The sequence below is a fragment of the Lonchura striata genome, chromosome Z (genome assembly GCF_046129695.1).
Source record: "Lonchura striata isolate bLonStr1 chromosome Z, bLonStr1.mat, whole genome shotgun sequence".
Lineage (NCBI taxonomy): Eukaryota > Metazoa > Chordata > Aves > Passeriformes > Estrildidae > Lonchura > Lonchura striata.
The window spans coordinates 6,309,153-6,325,500 of NC_134642.1; the positions used below are offsets into that span (position 1 = coordinate 6,309,153).

At 36.6% G+C, this 16,348-nt stretch overlaps 1 protein-coding gene across 1 annotated transcript in view; it reads left to right on the forward strand.

Moving 5' to 3' along the window:
* CHSY3 (chondroitin sulfate synthase 3) overlaps positions 1–13,850 on the forward strand; it is a 141,162-nt gene extending 127,312 nt beyond the window's left edge. The window contains exon 3 of the mRNA XM_021540160.3: positions 9,569–13,850. Coding sequence (XP_021395835.1) covers positions 9,569–11,134 — 1,566 coding nt within the window. The 3' untranslated portion in view covers positions 11,135–13,850. The remainder of the gene's footprint in view (positions 1–9,568) is intronic.
* Positions 13,851–16,348: the final 2,498 nt, after the last annotated feature.

Below are 16,348 nucleotides of genomic sequence, written 5' to 3' on the forward strand. Positions count from 1 at the left end.
CTTTTTTGAGAAGAATTAGAATTTAAAATGGCTTTTTCTTGAATTTTTCTTCAACATTTGAATTGATGAGTTACTTCAAAAGTAAGGATACTTAGGACTCAGTTTAGAAAGTCCTTCTAAGCTCCTGATGAGCAGAGTAAGATGTACATTTTCTGTAGTGGGTAACAGGTTTATTAAGCCACAGGCATGCAGATTCTTCAGGAAGATTGATTTTTCTAAGGGAAGTCATAAATACCAGAGAAGCCTTTGTGTCAGACTGATGTAGTTTTCAGGATGCTCATCTTGCAGTAGGAAGAATTATAACTTGTAAAATATCACTGCAGTATAAGGATTTTCCATGAGACAGAAACCTCATACTTTTTTTATAGCTAGTTTTGTTTCTGGGGCAGGGGCATGCAGAAGGCTGCTTTGTCTTGCTGTATGAAGTTTTCCTCTCCCAGTGTTTTAAGATTACACACTCAGAGTACTTGAAGCAAAAGGCTCTAGAAGCATTAATTTTGTGATCTTGCACTGCAGAAGGAAACCTCCCCAGTTCTTCATTCAGCAGAAGAGGTTTCCTGCATTGAACATGGCAGGTTTCTGAGCAGGTTACTTTCCCATGTCAGGCGATGTGACAGGAGTGCAGATGGTGTCTGAGCATCTGAACTGGTGTCAGCTGGTATGACAGGAGTGAAGTCATCACATGAAGCAGGCAGCACAGCCTCAGGCCATTACAGGGTGTTAGTTCTGTGGCTTCAGCTTCACTTAGTTAGCGTGAAATGGGTCTGGATGGACAAAGATTCTCAAACATGTACAAGGAGATTGGTCTCAACAAGTGAAAAGCAGAAAGGGTACATTGCCACTGTTTTTGGTTTTATTTTTAGGAATGGCTCTAGCAAAGTGGGAATGAAATACAGTCCCAGGCATCTTCATACTATCGTAAACCAAACTACTCTCTTCTGTAATGCTCTGAGGAGTGCTGAGTATATCCATGTTAAAAAGTGTTCACCACACTAGCTGTCAGTATTTGGATGTTTTCTTTAGAAGTGTGACCTTTTTTTTAGGAGGGAAGGCTTTGGGGATAAAGGAAATGTAAACATATGAGGACTACTGAGTGGGAGTGAAAAGGATATGATCTTTGTTGGTGTAACAGAAAATAAATTTCTCAGTAAAAAGTCCCTCTGGGGTAATCCTGTTAAGTGGGGTGTGTTGCTAGTTCAACTGTGACACTACTCACAAAGTACCCAAAAAAAGCAAAATTTCCAATTTCTATAGAATGTGTCTATGTGGAATCAGCATTTGTGATGCTCATGCACTTCAGAGAATAATTACAGTATTCAAATCTTTGGTCAGATACACAGATGCATGATAACATATTTTAGAAAAGTTTATTATTAAACAAATATATACTACTTTAGGTCACAACACATAGAAGCAATTCAGAAATTATGGTTAGTCATCAAATAAGTTTTTCATCCTTTTTTCCTTAACACAGAGGGTAGAACCTGATATTTCTGTCTAAATATATAACCTTAAAGACTTTTTCCATATTTTTCTGTTGTGCACATTGAAGACTAATATTTGACAGATTTAATATTTCTGCCTCTATATGGTCAAATGTGTCGCATAGTGGAAAGGTACAGACTATGAAATAAAAGTACTTACACACTCTGCATACATGTATTATGTAATAGAGTTAATTGTAATTTTCACTTAATTTAATAAATAATTCCATGGGCACACTAAGACTTTAATAATTTTTATTTTGCTAACACAAAAATTTGTTTTTTAGTTTTATGGTTCAATAGTCATTGTAAACTACCTTCAGGACTATGCTTAAGGGTAAGAGGTTGGCAAAATAACTTCCTTCTTCTTTTGATCCTTAATGATTAAGTATTTTTCTCAACTCTGTATTAAAAAAAGTATTAAGGAAGGAAGAAATATGTATTTAATGTACATATGTACATTAGAATATGTATATTACATATGTTCAAAAGAATAATGTAGGAAAAAATATTGGTAAATGAATGCTCTGGTGTATTGCTATTTATGAGCCTTCAGGAAGGTTTAGTGTCTTGCACTGAAGATGTGTTGGTATAAAAGATTATGTATCACTTTTGTGGAGAAATTTTACAATGCTTTTAATATATAGTATGAATTCTGTAAATAATAAAGCATGTACATAAAAAGCTAGGGTTTCTTATAAGTTGTACTTGAGGCAGGTTATAGCTAACTAGTGGACAATAATGTAACGTGTGTTATTTTAACAATGGAGTATTTTAGTGGCTTGATACAAATGCAGAAAGAATTAATCATTGATTAACCAAATTTGTGAATTTCCACTTATTAATAAATTATCATACTGTATGGGACATGTCAGGGAAGAGTATTTGGTTGTAACAGATCTGAAGCATCTTTTGTGGCAGGTCAAGAACCTTGGCAAGATCCAGTTTGGAATATGGCCAACTAGTCATGGGAGATTTTTCTTCAGGGAGGGTGGATTGCTCCTTTGCTTGATGTGTGGAAGCCAGAGAACAATTACAGCATTTGGAAAAGTTTTTAGCATCAAGCTGTTACCTAAGGAAGCATATATGCCCCACCAAGGTGTTCATAAGGACATGAAGTACATACATGCTGAGGGATGTCACCTGGATGTGATAATAGCAATGCTACTGTGGTAAACCATCTTCTCTAATGAGGCAAACAGTGGCCAAGCTGCAGGTGGCTCTAACTGCTGGACTGCAGGGGTATTGGTTTAACTCCGTGGAGGGCATGTTCAGCTCCCAAAACTTATGTAGCTGGTCCCAGTGCATTTTTTGGTGTCTGTGAAACACCCTGGTAATAGAATCTGCTTTTCTCTGCTGAGCTCTCTTAGTGACTGAGGATGTAGGAGCAAGCACAAGTCTGAACATCACTGACTTAAATGAAGCTTATACTATGATAGGAAAATTAGTTATACCTTCTCCGTGATCACTCATCCAGAACAGGATATGAGTCAGATCTTTGGCATCATCAAAACTGCTAAGTCAGCCATTTCCATTTCACATCCTAATGGGAAAATTGGCAGTGCATAGGGGGCTGTTCATTGTAACAGGAACTGTTATTACCAGCTTCTTAACCTGTCATCCCTTCCACATTACCCTGCTGCTTCTCTTCTAAAGGCTTGTTTGTTCCAGAGAAGGGGGCTAGTGACATCAGGCAGTCCAAACCTGAGAAGGCTGAAAGACCTCCTTCCTTAAATCTGCTTCCTTAAATTTGCTGCCTGTTAAAATGCAGCCTTTCCCACAACTGTTTCACTTAGATAATGCCCAGCGTAATTTAAGACATTTTTCTGTTTCTTTCCATGCATGCTGCTGTCCTTGTATACCAGTGCTGTTTAATTTGTCTATCTGCAAGCTAAATTAGAAAAATCCTGACAAGTTTATTTTGCATTGATTTGTCCAATGCATTGATAAAAATACAAGTCAGAATTGTGTGAAATTGTTTCTTGTGTCTTTCTGAAATATTCCGACTGATGCAACACTAAATTTGTGTCCCTTTTCTGCAGAGGATTCACAGTGAATTTTCATAATCTCTTCATGTCACCTTACTGTCTGATAATATTCTCATGTTTTCTATGTCAATTATTTCTAGTTTAAAGAGTCCATTTTCCCCAAGATATTTAGTCATCACCTACCTCTTACAGCCATGGGTATAGCATTATATGTGTTGTTTTATTATAATGACTTAATTTCCAAGTTCTCTGGCTCTTACAAGTTGTCTTCTCTTCTCATTTGGTCATAATGTATGTGTCATGAGCAGTGTCTAAGATTTTGTGCCAGTGTCACTGGGAACTATAGCAATTCTTAGAAGCTTCTGTAATAACTTCCCTCCAAACTGATAATTCCTCACTTCTACATAGCTTGTTATTGCTTCTCTGTTATCTAGTTCATATGCATTTCATAATTGCAGTCTTAATCCTTATCTTATCCAGGCTTATAGTATTTCTCAGAACATCAAAACTGGCCTGCTCAGATCTGTCTTCTTGTCCAGAAACTTAGATTACCTGTGGTAGTGTTGCATTTTATTATAGTACATGTTATTGAAACCATCCTAATGTGCCTATAGTCATCTGATTTGTTTTTAAGCACTCAACTTCCCACTGTTCAGCAAAACAGTATCATCTCAAACATGGTAGATTTACATATGTAATTCATATGGATGATATGTCCCTTGAATTCACTGACAGCAATTAATAAATCATCTTTAGCAAAGCTACTCTAAAGAGCAGAGGGAAGAAAGACCAGGAATAATTCCTGTTCATCTTATTTCTACATTTATTAAAAGTCCAGTTTAGGACTCACATGGATTTAAGAACATAGTGAGTGAATGGAGGATTAAATTTAATGTCTTCTGTATTAAATGTTTTTAATGCTCAAAGAAAAATCATGTTAATTGAAAAAGCACCATTTGCATTTACTCGTTTCATATGTGATAGTCTTCCAATAATAAAGTTGGTAGGTTTGGGCTTTTGTGTATATGCAGTAAGAACTTTCCTTTTTTATTAGATCGCTAAATCACAGCAATTACAATGATTTCAGAGATTGCAATGCAAATTGTGTTGTGCTTGTGTATTAGCTATTGTATTTTTCTGCCACAATAATAAAGTATTGCTTTTATTCTGATTTCTTTCTTATAATTTTTTAAATTCCTGCTTGCAGTTCAGAGTTCCTCAGAGCATGATTAGATCATTAGTATTTCTTGCCAACTTCTAGTTTTAGCTGGCATGGAAAAAGACAGTCAGAAGTCTGTGCCAACTCTTGCATTAGTTGTGCTGTAAGAGCCATTCAGAAGACAGCAAACTATTCAGAAAAGTCCCAAAGTCATGCAATGTGAAGAGATAAAATGTTGGGCCTCCAGGTATTATATTGAATTGAAGACAAATTCTCCCATTCACTGTTTTCAGTGAACGTAAATTGGTTGTATCATGTCAAACTAAATGTTCATTTGGCAAAATATCTCTCTCTGGGGTAATTCATAGAAGACACTCAGGCAGGGGTACAGGACAATAAGGAAGTATTGTGATCTATCTTCAGCTGGGGCTCCAGGAGTTCTAGATGGCAATGGTTGGAGTTTCCCACTAAGCTGTTCCTTTGCTCTTTAAAGTGATCCAAAATTTTACTGTTGGCAGCTTGCTGTGCCAGTAAGATCTGTGCTTGAGCCATGTGATTATTTCCTTTTCTGTTTCCAGATCTTGAGTGCATCCTTGCAAGTGTCGTAGTTCTTTATGTAAGAAGAGGTGGTACCATTCCTATAAATTTTTCTTATGGTGCTCGCTGACTCCATTTTTTGATCTCAGGGCTGGCCCTATTTGGATTTCTCTCTTTTGCCCTAGTTACCTGCTTATTTAATGATCCAGATGTGTAATCATGGGGTGTACCTTTGTGCCAAGGTTGGGTGTACCTTGGTTAGTACCTTTGTACTCACATGATGGTTGATGACAAACTCAACATGAGCTGGCCATGAGCACTCCCAGCCCAGAAAGCCAGCGGGATCTTAGGCTGCATCCAAAGCGGCGTGGGCAGCAGGGGAGGGAGGGGATTCTGCCCCTCTGCTCTGCTCTGGTGACACCCCACCTGGAGTGCCATTTCTGAGTCCCCAACATTGGAAGGACATGGGACTGTTGGAGCAAGTGCAGAGGACACATAGTTGATAAGAGGTACAAAGGCTGAGAAATTTGGGGCTGCTCACTCTATGGAAGAGAAAGTTGCATGGAGACCTTGTAGCAGCCTTCTACCATCTGGAGGCCTACAGCAAAGCCAAAGAGTAACTCTTCAGGGGTTGTATTGATAGAACAAGGAGTAATGGGTACAAACTGAAAGAGGAAAACCTTAGGCTACAGGTTAGGAAGAAATTCTTTCCTGTGAGGGTGGTGAGACATTGGAACAGGTTGTCCAAGGGAGATTTTGGCTATCCCAACACTGACATTGTTAAAGGCAGGGTTGGATAATACTTTGAGCAACCTGGTCTACTGGAAGGTATCTCTGCCCATGGCAGAGTTGGAAATAGATGATATTTAAGGTCCCTGCCAACCTTTGACATGCTAAATTCTGTGTTATCAGTTTCAGATGGGACGATACTGACAAGGTGCCTGGCCACAGTCCTCAAGAGGCTGTGCTATGGACACAACCATGTAATGAAGCTTCTGATTCACTCTAGACTTGTCCTCATGCTATTTGCTTTTCCTTTCATCATTGCAGAACCTCTGTGTGATAACTACACATAACTGCATACTGTGTAGACTGGGTTCTCTTCCCAGAGTCCTAACAGTTTGCACAGTCTGACATTCTTCAGGTAGAATTAGGATTCTGTTCTTCACTTGTACATTGCATTTATTTATGCAGAATTTAATCTGCCATTTTATTACCTTGCCATTCAAAATCATGAAACCTTTTGCAAGAAGGTTTACTCTTACCATGCTGAATAATTTTAATTTATAGTCAATAAATCTTGCCACTTCTAAACCCACCTCTTTTGCCAGATAATTTATGGCTGCATTTTTTAATTCAGATTCACACACAAATCTATCTTCCAGGAAACTTAATCATCCTTCCTTTTGCCTTCTGGGCTTCACCATCTTGCTTAGAAATTTCAAAGCAAAATGAGAATCAAATTGAATTGCTTTCGTTAGTATGTTAGTAAATTGAATTATAAAACGATATTTTTTCTTGCAACATTAAGAACAAATTTCTGCACCAAGATTAAAACAGGGTATCTTCAGGAAGTGTGTTGATGCTTTCAGTGTTATGTTTGTTCTGTTTTCTCCAAATCAGGAGCTATTAAAAGTTATCAGTAACACAACTGAAAGTGGATTAGTACAGTTTTTCCACATATGTGATAGTACTGCATAGCTGAGTTGATTGAATTTTTTTGAATTGGTACTTTTAATCTGTTGTTGATTATCAAAGATGAAATCATTGTTATAATGGAGTATATCTTCTCTCCATGGTTTCAGTGGAGCATGTCAAATAAACCCAGGCATCTGAAATTGGAATGTGTGAAAAATGCAGTATTTATGTCAACAGAATATTTCTGTTAAATAAGTGCTGCTAATGAGTCTTCTGTAAAGCTGATTTTGTAATAAGTCAAGGGTAACAGAAGAATTTGCACAGTTGGAGGACAGCATTTAGCTTTGCAGCAGTATGTCATTTGTTGGAAATCTCTTGGATAAAATGCATTTTATTACTTTACATAAAACTTTCATGTGCTTTACTATGAAAAATCATGTACTTTAAATGTAATGTGTAAAGGTGTTAATGGTTGTAAATTGGTAAATTAATGGTTGTTTAATTTATACTCAAATGGCATTCTTCATTAGACAACTTAGAAAAGAAAGTCATGTAAACCACCTCCCCTTCTTTCTTTTGTTTTCAACGTTACACATTTTCTTTGTTTTCCTTTAAGGGCATTTTACTATGAAATTCTAGATGTAAAAATCATGCCTTCAGCTTTTTGCAGAAAAAGTGGACAATGCAAAAGCATAGTTACCTTGCAGAGCTCACACCATTCAATTTTAAGTAAAACAGACCAGGAAGGGAGAGCTGGAAATTTATCCAGATCAGCTGTTCTTTTTTCATTATTCAAAATGTAAATTGTACAGCAAGAAAAGAAAATAGTTTTTCAGAAGAGCAAATGCCATCACCCGGCACTTTCCTAAACATTGTTTTCCTTCTCAATCTCTAATCCACCTGTCCTGCCAGCAACCATCTCTAATCCTCAAGAAAGCTATATTTCATTTTTTTCAGCACTGCTAATTAAAACACTAACAGGCCTGATGATGTTAGTTCCTGTGTGAGTACAAGGAAATCAGCCAAACCCTCATGTCCCTGGTTCATCTCATCTCATGTTAGAAGCAAAACACCCACACTTCAAGACAGAACAAATGTTCTCAGGGAGCTTTAGGTAGGTTCTGTGAATAAGGGGTCTATGAGTCATGTTGTGACTTTGTATGTATCTTTCACATTAATTTTCACTTTAATATAACAGAGGTACCTGTTTTATTAGAGGCAAATTTAACATAGCTTGAGATATTTCTCAGAATGTGTCTGTTGCTTTTCTACATGTTATATGACTAACCTCAAAAATTTTAATCTGAGTAATAGTAGCAGCCATGTTTGCTCAAGCCAGAGGCATTTGGGGTCTGAATGAGATGGGAGGGGCACTCCAGGAGTTCTGTATTACAGTTCTGTTTTTATAACTGTGACAGTGTTTATGTCGTGTACATACTAATGACTTTTCACAGCTTTCATGATTCTTACCTTTGTTAGGAGTTATTGTACATTTATTGCCCTATTCCTAATATTACTTCCAGTATCAAAGCTTCTGTTCTTGAAAGAGTTGAAGTAAAATGAGCTGGTTTGAGTCTGATATACTGTGCAATCAGGACTTACCTCTCCTGATTTCTTCAGTGTATAAAAGACAAACTTCAATACCCATCTCAGAATTTGATTATAGCTCAAGTTTAAAACACATTAATGAACAATATTTTCTATCTAATTAGCACATTTTCCTTATGTATTAATTACAGACCAATTTGTTTGCAGATTAAAAAAACCCCAGCCTTTTCTCCTTTATCTGCTACTCATGGGAAATAACTCTCTGGAGTTAGTAGGTGTTAGCAAAGAGCAGCAGGTTTTAAATGTATTTATGATATTAGTAATTTACTGCTCCATATTATTTCCCATTTAAGAATAAATACTCATCACATTAATAATGAGCTAAATTGTCTTCTAGGGAGGAAACTGAGTCAAGGAGAGTTTTATGATTTGCTTATAGTTTAGTTATCAGCACAGAAAGTATAAAGGCCAGATATTTTGGATCCTAGACCTGTCAGCCACAAAACGTATCTCTTCACTTTATCACAATTACTAATTTGACAGAAGCAGAATGTCTTTTCTTGCTACAGAAATAAATTGGAAATCACTATCACAATCAATTGCTTAATTGACATACCCTATTATATGTGGGCCTTACAAAATGTATATTCAAATAGTTTTATTTCAATTATTGAATTCTCTGTCAACATGAAAAATAAAAGTTTTGTAAAGGCCATTCAGTTTTTTAATGTTAAGCAGCACCAACTATTTGCATATATCAGTACAATCAGCTTTGTGCTCACAGACACAAATACAGGGTGCTCTTTAAAAAAATGTTGCTAACCTTCCATTAAGGATCTGTGCTAATTGGGGTTTAGATTGAAGTTAAGTCAGTGGTTCATGCACAGCACCTATGAACTCAGAAATATTACCCACAGAGCTATGCCTGTGTATTTCCCATAGTTCTGCAGCTGGACAAAATGAAAGTAAACCCAAGATACTGACATTCTCTTTAGATATAGGACAATATTTGCTTACTGTGGACACTACTGAAACTCAGACCAAAACAATGTAACGATTTTCTACAGAATGCTTTAAAAGTCTATGCCTAAAAATAACCATGATCTATTAGAATTTTTAATGATACCAGTACCACTGTGAGTCCTTTTTTTGGGTAGAAGCACTTCAACTTAATGTCTCTTTCCCCCTACACCCCTCTCTCTCTCTCTTTCTAGATGCAGCAATTGTTCCATGAAAACTATGAACACAACCGCAAGGGTTACATTCAAGATCTTCACAACAGCAAGATCCACACAGCCATAACACTTCATCCAAACAAAAGACCTGCCTACCAATATAGGCTGCACAATTACATACTGAGTCGCAAAATTTCCGAACTGCGCCATCGGACCATCCAGCTCCATCGAGAAAGTGTCCTGATGAGTAAGCTCAGTAACACTGAAGTAAATAAGGAAGATCAGCAGCTGGGAGTGGTGCCATCTTTCAATAATTTCCAGCCTCGTGAAAGGGATGAAGTCATTGAGTGGGAGTTCCTGACAGGAAAGTTTCTTTACTCAATGGTGGAGAACCAGCCACCCCGGCAGAGCCTGAGCAGTGTCCTGCGGGCTGCACTGGATGATACTGTGATGCAGGTCATGGAAATGATAAATGAGAACTCCAGATCTAGAGGTAGGCTCATTGACTTCAAGGAAATACAGTATGGGTACCGCAGGGTAGATCCTCTGCATGGAGTCGAGTACATCCTGGATTTACTCCTTTTGTATAAAAGGCACAAAGGAAGGAAAGTTACAGTTCCAGTGAGACGTCATGCTTACCTTCAGCAATTGTTTAGCAAACCTTTCTTCAAAGAAGCAGAGGAGCTGGACGTAAAAAGCTTGCTGGATGATACCAACAGTGACACTCAATCTTTCTCTTTCCTTTCAAATTCTTTAAAGATTTTTTCCTCGTCATTCCAAGGCACCAAAGACATCAGGGGACACAGTGACAAGAAAATACATATTCTTGTCCCTATCACGGGAAGATTTGATACTTTCTCAAGATTTATGGATAATTTTGAGAAGACTTGTCTCATTCCCAAACAGAATGTAAAGTTGGCAATAATTCTCTTCAGTTCTGATTCAGGCCAAGACTCTAGCAAACACATAGAGTTAATGAAAGAATACAGCATTAAGTATCCCAAGGCAGATATGACCCTGATTCCAATGTCAGGAAAGTTTTCTAGAGGTTTAGCTCTTGAGATGGCCTCATCTCATTTTGACAATGACACTTTGTTGTTGTTCTGTGATGTTGATCTGGTATTCACATCAGACTTTCTCCAGCGATGCAGAGATAACACTATTCAGGGAGAACAGGTTTACTACCCTATCATCTTCAGCCAATACGATCCAAAAGTAATATATGGAGGCAACCCTCCAGCTGACAGTAGTTTTGTTTTCACAAAAAGAACTGGATTTTGGAGGGAGTATGGATTTGGAATTACCTGTATTTACAAAAGTGATCTACTTACTGCTGGTGGATTTGATACCTCGATTCAAGGCTGGGGACTTGAGGATGTAGATCTCTTTACTAAAGTGATAACATCTGGCTTGAAGGCTTTCAGAAGTCAGGAAGTAGGAGTTGTCCATATTTTTCATCCTGTTCAGTGTGACCCCAATTTAGATCCAAAACAATATAAAATGTGCTTAGGGTCCAAAGCAAGTACATTTGCCTCTACCGTGCAACTCGCTGGACTCTGGCTACAGAAACATTTGGGTGTCAGGTACAATTGGACTCTCTCCTGACAACTCAGCCTATTTGGCCTTTTTAGGGGAGTTTACCTCATTGCTGTTATTTGATTTTGCTGTTGTAGTTTTAAATTCCCTCCTTATAGTCTTCCAAAGACTGTTGACCTCAAACGGGCTGACTCTGCTGTTCACTGATGTTTCTTATACCTACTGAAATGGTGAGGTGAATTCCTTTATATTTCCTGTATTTGAAATTCAGTCTTGTCATGGAAATCATACAAGCCCATGGAGCATATTCATCACAAGAGACTGCATTAGAAGAATGTTGTCTTTCAGCTTTTGGATTCAGTATCATCTTTGTTGCATTTCTCAGATTTGATGTGATACAAATATTTACTGGTGAAAGTACCACAAAAGTGCTTTATGCTTCTTCTGGGGATGGAACTCTCTAAGATAAACTTGAGTTTTATAATTTATATGAGGACTTATATGTATAAATGCTACTTTTCTTCATCTTTAGAATTTTTAAAGTAAATGAATAACTATAACTGTACCTTTATTTTTGAAAAAAAAGAGTAAAGCTGAGGAGCTACTTGCAAATACAACTGGTACTGGCTACCAAGGTCCTTAAATGTCTTATTAAAACAAACTCCTCACTGTTATTCAGTCAAAGTATAAATGAACTTTATTTTCACAACAAACAGGATTCACTCAAATGCTTATGTACACTTTTGAAGATTATTTGAGCCAACATCCTTCATTTACAGGCAAGAAGAAACAATGACTCAACATTGTCATTTATGATAAAGTGCAAGTATACAGTGTTCTTACTTTGAAACCCATAGTATAAGTTGCTCTTTCTCTTTTTAGAATGAGTCTGTAATACATAATTTTCTTTTACATTCCTTTCATAAGGCTGCACTTCAGTGTTAGAAGATAAAGCTCTATTTTTTTGTTTTACATTTTTCACGAATATTGGTACTCAGTAGCAATTTGTTGTTAAAATTAAGGTAACTGTAGAATAGTTATTTAAGTTTCAAGATTTACTATTGCTGGTCAAAGTTCCTTGCCAATATATTTATATTAGTGGAGGTTATAAGACTGTGTTCAGATTTATCTCTCCAAACAGCCTGAAGTTGCCATATTGTGGATTCATGAAGTAAAGTATTTAAAGTAATACCAACAGAATAAATAATACAATTAATTTCTGTATTTTAAAGAAATGTTTATATAGGGATATATATGTGTGTGTGTGTGCCTGTGTGTATATCCCTATATATAGATATATAGAGAGAGTAATTTCAAAGTATGTTCCACTTTTCAGTTCAGGCAGTGATTTGTTACAATTGTTGTTATTTTTCCCAAATGCTTGGAACATTTCATGTTATGCTGTGGTAAGAGCTTAGAGACATTCAGGAAACCATCAGAATTCAGCTAAACTAAGTTATTACAGTGGGTACATCTAATAACCTCAGTACCCTCGATTTCAAGCTATATTTCAAAGCAAGCTGGGCAAGAAAAAGTGGTAAGTTTTTTAGCTGTAACTGACTGCTTCTGTGTTTCCTTAAAAAAAAAAAAAAAAAGCCAACCAAAAAAAACCCAAAATGCCCCAAAACAACTAAGTGATTGGAATTCACTGGCACATCTGTTTGTGGGAAAATACTGTCTGTGGAAAAATATCCAGATAATTTCCTGAGGCCTGAAGAGGGTATGTAGGTCAGTTAATGTCTCTTATCTGTGTTCTCTGTTCTGGACTTACCATGCAAACAAAAAGGCAACCCTGACAAGGATTGAGTAAATTTAGAATTAAAAGACTGGTCATAGGTTATTGTGTGCTCTAAAAAAGTCCATTCCCTTGCCCTGGAAAAAGTAATAATTGTTGTAGGTGAGAACAGAGAGTGTAATTCATGTTTGTACCAGCTCTCCTCAAGTAGAACTCTTGGCTTATTTTCCTGGAGGCTCTTGCCTTCCTAGCCTAGCATTGTTAGCTCAAATGTATGACCAAAGAAAAATTCACATTCAATTATAATAAAATTCTTGGAAATTGCTATTCAAATTGAGTGCAAAAGTCACACTTTTTTTTTCTTAAAAAAGCCAAGAACAAGGAACCTGATATATTTTTAAAAATCTCAATTAACCAATGCAACTCAGATTCTAAATATCAACAACTGATTGCCTGTTGATAAATATTTGTGATGACTTCATAAACAAGAAAAAACCTAATGACCTAGAAAGACATCTAAGGAAATCATTGTCTGCTGGGATGTAGTCCAGTGATGATTTCAATTACATAACTTTGTGGCCATAAAGTATTTGCTCAGCTCAAAGTAAAATAATAGTTTAGAACAAGCAATGAAACCAATCATTCAGTGGGGATAAAGATGTATACAGAGGGCTTGCAGGATCAGGTCCTACATGATATAAGCAAAATGCTAGTATTTACCAGTACAAATATTTATTTAGTGTCTTGACTGATTCATTTGTTTATATGATGAATTACTTTGTTAAAAACCTGATTATAAATGTTTATTATGAAATATTGCATTTTCTTTTGAAATAACTATCCTGAGATAACTTGAGAACTTGTGTTAGTTTGTTTAAGGAATAATATGCCTTCTAAGGAGATCATATTAAAAGAAAAAAAAAAAGCACAAAAGTGTAGAGTAATGTTATGTATGTACAGATTAAGACAGGAATATCTGTGTTAATCAACTGTTTGCTTTTGTCTAATCTGAATCATAATTTTGATTGTAAAATGAAATTTCTATGTGTATGATGTCCCTTTGTAAATGCGTGACAAGTGAATTCACAATAGAACATAACAATCAATTTTGCCCCAAACCTCCTTCCCCTGGGAATAGTTTTCCTGGGTTAATTGTTGGGAAGTGGGTTGTGAACATCTCTCATTTTGGCTTTTCAGACACAGCCATTCTAAAAAAAAATCTCAGCATTCCCTACTCAGAAACGCTAGAAATCCCCAAACTACTGCATCATGTCATGTTTTCCCAGTCCCAGTGCTTAATTTAACAGAGCATTTGCATCTCCTGGATGAAGGAAAAACATCACGTTGGGCTCTCTGACAGTTGATTGTACTCTGCATCAGGGTACTGGTTTTCAAGCTGAAAAAAGGCAGAAGGGCAGGGGGAGGTGTGAAGCTCAGCCATGGGAGTTGGCACCTTGTGTCCAAGTTACCCCTGTGCTGCCCACAGCCTATCTTGGAACTATGAGTTGGCAGCTCAAACAAGCACAGAAGAGCTGTGCTTCGTGCCACCAACTGCTCTTGAGAATCAAAAGGGCCATTTTAATGAAAAGGGAGGAATGAAAGGAGGGTCCCAAACTGGGGATTCATTGAGTGGAGTTGTCTTGTGCAGATCACGTTTCTCACTGTCCCCACATGGCTTCCCTCTCTTTGCACTCTAAGGGCGTTGAAGGATGGGGCAAAACTTCATGAGGCCCATGGACCTGCATCATGTACTTGGATCCTGCCATATCATGGGACATGTAGGGGGGAAAGGTGCCACACGGTCTTCCTAAACAGCAGTACAGAGAGAGAGGCACCTTCTGCACTCATCCACCTGTGCACAAATCCCAGCTGTGCACAAAACTGCCTTCTGGAGGCTTTGCTCTATGTGTGCTTGATAGTACTTCAAGATTCTTCCAAAAAATTACAGTGCTGATAAAATGACTCCTAGGAGTGTACTGCTCATCCTCAGTAACTGTAGAGTTTCAAGCAGCATGAGTTAAAACCACTTTTTTTAATCAGAGGGAAATAAACAATTTAAACTTCTTTTGGTGTCTTAACTAGTCACTATGATTACTTAAGATGTAGTTTGCTACATCAAACATTTTGCTCCAAGGAATGATGCCAGCTTTAAGGCACAAAAAAACCCCCACATGTGTAGTCTATATCTTATTTTCCTGCAACTTGAAATCAGTTAAAATTTATGGGGATAAAACAGGAATTAGAAATTGGTGAGTTACTGACAGGGGAAAGGTTTATCTTTCTTCTGTATTTTTTAAAGCCAATCAAATCAGGAGAAAAAAAAATACTGTGTTAGATACACACAAAACTTAGCTCTGATATTAAGTAGTAGTGATAGTTGTGGTCCTAAAATGCAGCAAAATGAGATGTTTCACTAAGTCTAACTATTTAAAGTAACTGATTATCACTGAAGGTTATTGTCTGTTGTATATCTGTAAGTAACATGTAATCCATTTTTAATTAATTCATTTCTAAGAATAACTTAAATTTTCTTCCATCAACATTTATTCACTTGATTAATAAGATGACTTGTCATGACTCACTCTCAATTTCCTATTTTTCTTTTTCGTGGGTCTTCCCATTTGCAGTATGTGTTGCTACACAATTGAAACTTTTTGAGCTAATATCTGACATTTCTGTTACAGTTTTATGATTTCACTTCCATGCAAAATTGCTGAACTAGAATATTTTAGTGAATGAGTTTCCAAGCCTACTTCAAATTATTTCCATTTGCCTGTCGCTGTAAATTAAAAGTGTTCTGAATATTTTTACTTCATTTCTTCCTCTGGTCTCCTTCATACCAGAATCACACTAAAGCAAGGAACTGAAAAAACTTTGTAATGCTTACATCTAGGAAAATTAGAGAACCAGGGGATTTGTGTAATCCCTTTTTTTCCCCTTTTTTTTTTTTTTTTTTTTGTTTTGTTTTGTTTTCAAGTCTTTTATCTCAAAATTCAAAACCTTACTTAACAGTTCTGTAATTTTAATTAAAGAAATAATGGTTATTAAGATGTAAGGCAGCACATATATTAGCTCCATACTACAAACTGTCATTTTACATCCTTATTTTCTAGTCACTTTATTATTCAATAGATATTTTCGATTTATAAGGACGTTAAAGATAAATGAAAAGCATCCTTGCTGGTTCAGCATTTACCTAGTCTTAGTGGAGAGCTTAACTATGTAGGTAGAGTTCCAAAGATGTACTATATACTGCAGGCTGCTGATTCAGTGAAGATATTCCTAAAAGACATGTATTCTTGCTAACATTGGTGCCAAACACTTCTATTTAGAGCAGGTAAATTACCTTCAGGTGATTTCTGCAAAAAAAGAAAAAAAAATTAAAAAATTTAAAAATGCTTGTGCTTGAGATTATTAACATTGTTACTACTGGTTATTTGGGAAGCCTTTATGGCTTGCTCTCATTTTTGATTAGGGTTATATGGAGCAATAAATTATGCTTGTTTTTCACATTTGTCCATACACTGTTGGCTAAAGGAAAGAAAAGC